The sequence below is a fragment of the Protobothrops mucrosquamatus genome, unplaced genomic scaffold (assembly GCF_001527695.2).
Source record: "Protobothrops mucrosquamatus isolate PMUCROS unplaced genomic scaffold, P.Mucros_1.0 scaffold918, whole genome shotgun sequence".
Taxonomy (NCBI): Eukaryota; Metazoa; Chordata; class Lepidosauria; order Squamata; family Viperidae; genus Protobothrops; species Protobothrops mucrosquamatus.
The window spans coordinates 448465-457570 of NW_015387169.1; the positions used below are offsets into that span (position 1 = coordinate 448465).

The 9106-nt window shown below is 36.8% G+C and overlaps 1 protein-coding gene across 1 annotated transcript in view; it reads right to left on the reverse strand.

Moving 5' to 3' along the window:
* RBM6 (RNA binding motif protein 6) overlaps positions 1-9106 on the reverse strand; it is an 87233-nt gene that overhangs the window by 39238 nt on the left and 38889 nt on the right. The window contains exon 5 of the mRNA XM_015819419.1: positions 5396-5469. Coding sequence (XP_015674905.1) covers positions 5396-5469 — 74 coding nt within the window. The remainder of the gene's footprint in view (positions 1-5395; positions 5470-9106) is intronic.

Consider the following 9106-nt stretch of genomic DNA (forward strand, 5'->3'; position numbering starts at 1 on the left):
CTTCATTGCTACCTTTGTTAATGTAGCAAAACACTTTATAGGTTTCTATCACTTGAAAGCCATTTCTACAACGTTCTAAAATGCCAGGGGAAATTTCAAAGCTCAGTTTTAATTAATTCAGCTAAAACACACCGAACTGCCAGAAAGGTTTATATTAAGCAAATTTCCAGAATAAAAAAAGAGTAATAAATATGGGAAACAGAAGTTTTATATACAAAATGAAATCCCTAGGAATCTAAAACATTCATATATTCATAGAGAAAATCTATGGGTTGAAAATGACTTGATGGCATATAATTATAATCACTCACTCACTCACTTACTCATTCACTCCAAGGTCATTGAACAAAATCAGGATGGACCAGGTCAATCTGAGTTAATAATCAAAACTCCACAAAATTTAATGGCAATACAGTACCAAAAAAAGTGCTTAGCTGAAATGCTTATTCCTCCCACCACCGCCCCTATCTCTGAGTTAGTTATTAGAAAGAGATGGATGGATTTCCAGTTCCAGATCGTGGCGTTTGCAGCCACGCGAAGAGACTGCTCTCTTCGCCGGCTGATTCTCTGCTGCCGGTAGACCCTTAATCGGGTCGAAAAGCCGCCCTGGAGGGGCGGCTACCGTTGAGGAGGCCCTCGTCGACCGTGGGAGAGCGGCAGCTTCTTCCACGGCCCAAGATTGCTCCTTTGGGCCGACAGTGGAAAGATCGACCAGTAAAATGGCCGACACTTTGCCGCTGTAACCAGAAGTCAGAAGAACATCTAAGCGCAGGAACCACCGTGGCTGAGCCATGTGAGACTTTTTTTTCCCCCTCTCTTGGTTCTCCTTTCTTTTTTGTTGCCTGTAAAAAGCATCTTTGAAATTATTTCCCTACTCTAAGAAAGCGGCGTTTGTGAGTGTAGGAAAAGAAGCTTAAATGGATTGAATTAACTCAAACTGATTTTTTGTTTATTTTTATTTTTTTCTTTATTCACTTTGGGGGTCTTGGAAAAAAACTTTTAATATTGAATTTACTACTGGACTTGGTTTACATATGAAGAATTTTCTCTTTTTTGCTTTTTCTGATCTTGTTAACGTCATTCCTGGTGTCTGGGAGGAGATTTTATAGTCTACTGAGGACATCTTGTGGAGAAAGTCAAAATTGCAACTGTCTCTTTTTCTGATGGTGAGATTGACTTTGACCTTCAGATTACTTTAAAAGGGAAAAGACAAAGAAACTTAACAGCTGTACTTGTGGGGGTGGATACTGACTAAATGTTTTTTTAACACAGCCTCTACTAAAAGATAACAGACTGTTTCTAATTATTATTGAAATGGAGAAACCCTATTCTCAACTTGACTACAAACTCATATTGGAAAAAATTTATGAAGCTACTGAGCAAATATGTTCACAAATAAAAGAGTGTACTATAGTAATAAAAAACAGAAATTCTGCTTTAAACCTACAAACTGACCTCCAGATTCTATCTGAGCATTCTATAGACCAAAAAACAACAGAAGCGGAACCAACCAATATTAAAGAAGATTCTACTTTACTTCATACCCAACCTAATGAGATTTCCGAGTAACAAAAAAGGACTGTAATTAAATCACTCACAATTTCAAAACCAACAGAAATGGATATACAAGCTCAACTAATCGAGAACTATGATAGCTTGGATAAGCAACTATTAACTACAAAGTTGGACATAACTGAGTCTGCTATTCAACAGATCCAAATGTGGAGACTTGACTCTTTAAAACAACAAGGGACTATTTACAAAGGAGTCAGGTCTCTAAAACAGAAAAGGGGAAGCTTTTGCTTGACCCAAATGATACTACAAGGCACAAAAAGAGACTTGTTCATTGATATAGAGGCGTTGCTATGGAAACCTGCCTGGCACAAAAAGAAAGCTAGAATAAGATTTAAGAGTGTGATTCAAGGCTCTATATAACGGGTTTAAAAGGCTTATTAGATATGGATTGATTTATGGTTTAAGATAGTTAAATAAGATGTTAGATTGAATAAAAAATAATTAAAGATTTGAATTTAATAAGATGTTTGTTTGTGTATTGACATGTTTGTTGTGGATATAGTAATTTTGGGAGGGGGTTAAAGGAGTTTAATATAGATATTGAGGGATTGATAGATCATAAAGTGTAATAGAGTAGAAAGGTATTTTTTTTGAACTAATATTCTTGTTATTAGAAATGATAGTTATTTTGTAATGGAAGAAGAATAAGAAAAAAGAAGAAATGATATTAATAAATGATTATTGATTATGTTAAGGAAAAAGGGAATGGAGAGACACCTGAAGTGCTAATTATGTATTTATACTAGCAAAATGGAATATAGTAATTGAAATAGTAAAGCTTAACACAGGATTTGGACTTATTTAGATGAAATGTTATTGATGATTGTTTTGATTGACTTAGTTGTATTGAAATACATTAATTTGAATATAATATATTATCAGAGGGAATAGAGAGGGGGTTTCTAATGATTTAATCTGAACTATATAAGTATGACTTTGCTTTTGGACAATTGATTACCCTGCCACCACGTTGATTCTTACACACTTGTTTGTAAAATGAAAAAACTAATAAAACTTGTTTGTTTGTTTTTTTTAAAAAGAAAGAGATGGATGCAATATGTTTGTTCACTTGCAAAGGAAGCTTAATAGGCTATTGTTAGGCTATTCAACTGAAAAGAAGTCACATATTAAGTATTATTGATAACAGCTGGTTTAGGCCATGCCTGAATAAAAACTCAATTATCTTTTAAAGTGTTCTTAATTTTTCTTAATTTCTCCACAGAATTGAACACTAAGCTCAATCTTTTTAGAATTCACCTAAAACTGAATTGCTCACCATCAATAAACTGAGCAACAAAAGTTATTGTTCAAATTAATTATGGCTCCAAAACCATCAAATCATAAGCTGCTGACGGTAGAAATACTTTCAGGTTACTAAAATGAAGTGTGTTATATCAGTGATGGCGAACCTTTTAGAGACCGAGTGCCCCAAAACCAGCCCTGCCCCTGCCTTGCCCGCTCCACCACCCCCCGCTCCGCCCGCCCGCAGGGCCACTCACTGCCTCAACGGCCTGCCACAGATCGCCCAGATGGCCCAGCAGTGCCATGGAGGCCATGCCCTCCGCCCATGCTCCACAGGATCAACTGCACGTGATGAGGCGTTAGGGCGGAGTCCTGTCCTTGGCTGCCATGTCCTTGGCTGTGCTCCTCCACGCGGGCCACACTTGGGGGCAACTCTCCTCCGGGGGGCTGCTGATTAGGAGGGGGCCGCAGGGCAAGGTGGGGCTGGGGCGATGGTGCGCATGCCCACAGAGAGGGCTCTGAGTGCTGCCTCTGGCATGCATGCCATAGGTTCGCCACCACTGTGTTATATCATAAACTAGAAAGAGAATGAGGGAAAAAGAGGCTGCTTCCATTTTTTGACAATTCGGTGATAAAAATGGGTACTGAATGCAAAACTTTGTTAGTTCTTATCAGTGAAAGTTTTACAAAACACTGTCATATTAAACATAAGACAGTATTTCCTTTGCTGGTATTTATATCACATTTTAAGGGTTCATAAGCAATTGGCTGATGGTCAACTGAAGTACATTATACAACTATTTTGTATTTCTCAACATTTAAACAAGAGCCGATTTGGTGTAAGGCACCAGGTTAGAAACTGGGAGACTATGAGCTCTAGTCCCACATTAGGCATGAAGCCAGAGAGATAACTGTGGGCCAGGCACTCTCTCTCTCAGCATAGGAAGAAAGCAATAAGAAATCAGTCTTGAAAATCTTGCCAAGAAACCTAAGGGCCTAGTTCAAGCTATTGTCCAAACTCAACATATGCATATTTAAACAAACAAAAACACATTTAAACCCAGCATATGATTAGGAAGAAATTAATATTCCACTTCTTTTACAAAGGAAGCTTAGAAATTCAGTGTTAAGCTTCTTTTCAAACTGCTTCAGAACTTTTATATATGGAGAAGATGTAAAAAGAGAATGGGCATTTCATCATTTTTAACTGTTCGAAATTAAATACAACTGTGTATTTTCTTTTAATTCTACTGAAGAAGAACTATATATTACAATAAATGGAGAAGAAAAACAATATGCCCATTGAAAAATCTAGCTGGATTTCATAATCTACAGGAACAGCAACTTTAAAATCTACCTTTTTTTAAACTACCAAATCTAAAATTCTATTTTAGTTTTGATCATTTGAGCAATACAGGGAAGAACTGTGTTAAAATGGGATAAAAATATTTAACACTGCAATGCTTAATTATATTATGATTTTTTGCAGTTGATGAAGTTTCAATATGGACAGTAATAAAATTGAGATGTGTGTTGACAAAAAGATACTTCAACAATGAAAAGCTGGTCTGATTTATCTCAGCCACACTTGATTTAATTATGAATCTGATAAATATTAATATTAACATTGATTCAATTTTTTAAAAAATGCATCATTTCTGACTAATAGGAATTTTATGAGAATTGTTATCAATTCAAAAATGGGCCTAGCTAAAACAACATAAAACTTTAGATGATAACGTTCATACACAGTTTCTATATGTGGAAAATGCTGGGCTCATTTTTGAAAGACAGACACCTGCACAACTATCTTCATTTATTATTTTTACTTATAAAATTGCCAACATAAGAATCTAGCCCACATTATCACTGAGTATATGGGGGGTTTCCTATTCCCACCCCCCAAAAAACCATTAAAGATATTCAGATTAACCAGGTACATTTGCAGTATGCTAGACCTCTTTTTAATAGCTTCAACTTGCATACAGTTAATATGAATGCAAGCAGACAATATAGTTCCATATATCTGCACCAAATAAAATCACATAAACGGGTGGAGCATGCAAACAAGATTTTTCACTCAAAACTGAATATTAATGACTAGCATAAAACCAAGACAGGTGCAAGTGTATGTTCAAGTATATAACAATGTTGCTAATAGAGAAGAGAGTTTGCAATACAGTCAAGATTGTCAGTTTGTTGTACGCAGTCAAGAAAGTAAAACACCTCAGATTGAATGCTTATCTTGAAATCCACTAGATGCGCAAATTCACAAGGACAACCACCAGAACTGGGAGCATTTTCCTTAACTACCACACTTCGAATCTATCAAGCCTGCAAAGCATGAACTTGTGAGTGTAGATAATTCAGGAAAACTATGATATTTTGTAGTGAAGTAAAACTATGATATTTTGTAGTAAACCTGCTTGCATTTCTGGGAGATGTGAGGATATTAGCTGCCATAAGGTACATTTTGGAATAAAAACCTTTCTCTGATTTTTTTTTTTTAAACACTAAGTGTTGTCCACCCCACAAAAATATTCTTCTAGCAGCATTTTCGACCGAAGTGTAAAGCAACCTGGTTGGCTTCCATGCAGGCGATGGCCTCTTCCAAGAGGGAAAACTCCACGCAGATATAGCCATAGTTGTAACCTGGGGACAGCATTTAAATACAGACGGGATTTGCGTTAGTGCCAGAAAGCCATATTTTTAGCATCCAATTCCCCCATTCCCATTGCATAACCCGATTATCACCCCCCTAGACTCCCCACAAAACAAAAGCAACAGTTGATGTTCTTTATAGCTAAGCTTCAACTCGGGTTTGCTCTCGATAGTATCATAAACCTATAGTCATTTTCACTTATTCTGAATTTCTCTAATATTGTACTATAAGCAATTTGGACTTCTATTAAAAAAAGTAAAAATAGACATATACTCACAGAAGTAAGTTAGCACTTCAGAACTAATCTTATTATAGAAACAATTATCTATTTCACAAATTCAGGTTATTGGAATCAGCTTCTAAACCAAATACATTAACCATGTGAACCAATAAAACCGAAAGTAATTTTTAGCTTATGTTAACTTTTCTGTTGTAAGTAGGAGTCCAGAAATCTATTTTCATTCAAAGTGTAGAATAAAATCCAGAAATTGCTATCCTATCTTTGAATTATAATCTGATTTAATCCAATGTTCAGATATACTTTTAATATCTTAAAATACTCTTATTCAAATTAATCCAAATTTAAAGTCAAACAACTATTGGATTTGTTTATGTGTCTTTCCTAAAGAAATGATTAACCATTCTGGATCTTTTTTGGTAATGAAAGTTATTGTAAAAAGGAATACACCTATCTGAAAGAAGAGTCAGACAGGTACATAAAAGCATCCTTACCTCAAAATTATCAAGGACTCATAATCATCTAAATTAAAGCCAAGGTTTACTCAAGGGAAGATGTGCCACTCAAGGAAACAATGCAAAGTTTTCATGGCTGAAACTGCAAGAATTTGTTTGCACTAATACAATGATAACAAACCAGAGACTATTATGTGGTGGAAGCTTCAACTATTCAGGCCCACTTTTCCACAAAAAAAATCAAACCATAAATATGATGTGTTTTGTCCTAGCTCAAATATCACAGATGAATGCAATAGAATTAAAGTCAACTTGTATACAAAGAAGTTAAATGAATCCAGCTAAAGTGTGAATATCGTTAGCAACTCAATTTAACATGATGTATCATGTATTTATATTTATCAAGAGATAATGTGTCCATATTGCATGCATTCACTATATTTTTAATTATATTCAAATTTATATGTCTGTTTAACCTAAATAAATCTAAGGGACTAACAATTTCCTATTATAGTAATTACATTTAAAACTACAATACGTATATCAAATACAATAAATCTAATCCGTTCTGCACCTTCTAACCAACTTCACTCCCCAACAGTTTACAAAACAACCAGGTCTTGACTGCCTTCTGAAATACAAATATAGATGGGCCATACTTATTCCCAGAGATCTGGAAGAAGTCCATGACAGAGAAGGCTCCTCTCAGAAGCATTCCCCATGAACATACCTTCAACTGTCCTATACTTATAGGCTGTAATAAGGTTCACAGATTGAAATGAACATCCTGAATTGCTACCAAAAGCTTATCAATGTACTACCTACAATAACTGTGTCATATGGGTAAATTGGGAATTGGGAAATAACCTACTATCATGTAAGCAACTGCATTTTGAACAAGCTATAGCTTCTAAATCAGTGGTGGTGAACCTATGGCACAGGTGCCAGAAGCGGCACTCAGAGCCCTCGCCGTCGCCCCAGTTCTAGGCCTTCAGCTGGGTTTTATAAAACCTTTTCGCTTTAGGCCTCCGCCGCCGTGTGCAAAAAAAAAAAAGGTTCAATCAGTCAATTTCAATTTCTCGCGGGAAAAAAAATCTTGCAAAGTTGGAATAGATTGATTGAACTTTTTTAGCCCCACCCAGTCTGCCGTTACCACCACAGCCACATCCACCCAATGGGCACGCCCAGCCAATGGGCCACACCCAGCCAATGAGCCACACCTACCCACCACCCAACGATGCATAAGTGGTTTTGGGTTGCAGTTTGGGCATTCGGTCTCTAAAAGGTTCGCCATCACTGTTCTAAATGATCCGCAAATTATAATAGTCTAGCTAGACCATGGGCTGCATTGACTAAATTGGAATTATTTTGGGTTGCATGTAAAATATAATATAGTTAATATAAACAAATCATATAATGTTAAAAATTTACAATCTTCTGAGGCCACATTACTAGCTGTCCAGGGTCTCACGCAGCCCATGGACCACAGGTTGGACATGCCTGGTATAGACATAGGTGAAAAAGATCAGTAAGTGTTAATAAAGCTCTGCCCATTCCAGAAAATGTCACAACTAACTTTTCAAACCATAGGTTTCACTTGTACTTCTACCAAGAGCTATTAATTTCTAGATTATGAATCTACCTTCTACATAGGAGCATAATCCTTCTAGAGAGTCAAAGATGGACAAAAGCTTCTAAATAAGCAGCCACTCCACCTTGCAGAGATTAAGCCTCAACCCTTTTTTTCCCCTACACAGACTCTTAACAGCCTCTAGGACAGGGATTTGACTGCATTTCCTGTTGAGCCTCAGGTGGAGATATACAGCTTTGCCACAGGCTGACACATGGCTTCCAGATGTTAAATAATTAGGGATTGTGTTGATTTATGTGCAATGCCAAAATTTCCCCAACACTTGGAGCAGAGTTTCCTATTAAAAGTGACACAGAAGTGCTGATGAAAATAAAACTTCAATGATGCCCTAAAATACTATATATATAAAAAAACAACATTTAAACTTATAGGGCAGTGATGGCGAACCTTTTAGAGACAAGAGTGTCCAAACTGTAACCCAAAACCCACTTATGTATCGTCGGGTGCCAGGTGGGCGTGGCCCATTGGGTGGGCATGGCTTCGGTGGTAACGGCAGACTGGGTGGGACTAAAAAGTTCAATCAATCAATTCCAACTTTGCGAGATCTTTTTTTTTCCTGCGAGAAGTTGAAATTGATTGATTGATTGAACCTTTTTTTTTTGTACATGATGGCGGAGGCCTAAAGCAAGAAGGTTTTATAAAACCCAGCTGAAGGCCTAGGACTGGGGCGATGGTGTGCGTGCCCACAGAGAGAGCTCTGAGTGCCACCTGTAGCACGTGTGCCATAGGTTCGCTACCATGGCTATAGGGTTACCAAATTATATGTGCATATTTATCCCTATTCCACATTGTTAGTTTATGCTGGAAAGAAATGTACATAACAAATGTAAATATTGTTTCATATTTACAAGAAACAGGATGCATCATAGTAGTGTCATTTTAATAGCATCCATAGACTGTAGTTCTGCTAATAATATTGGTATGCTCCAAATTAGTTAAATTTCAGATAAAGCAATAATCACATTCAAAACCACACAAAACTAGAAAGTCACTGTAACATCTGTGTGAAAATTTTAAAATTAAAATTTAGTTGTGAAGAAGTGATGATTATGACATACGTACCATACTCAACAGAAAGAAATCCCATGTAGGTATCAAAATGATGGAAACATTTAAAATTACTCATGGTGTGGTGAACTTCTCTCTCTCATAATATTAGAGCTTAGTGAAGCAGAAAGATGGGAGATGGGAGATGAATTGTGTTTAGGACCCAGGCGTCTGTGGTGGTGGCCTCCCACTGTTGAGCGAAGAGGGACAACTGTCCCTATGGGAGGGACAGTCCG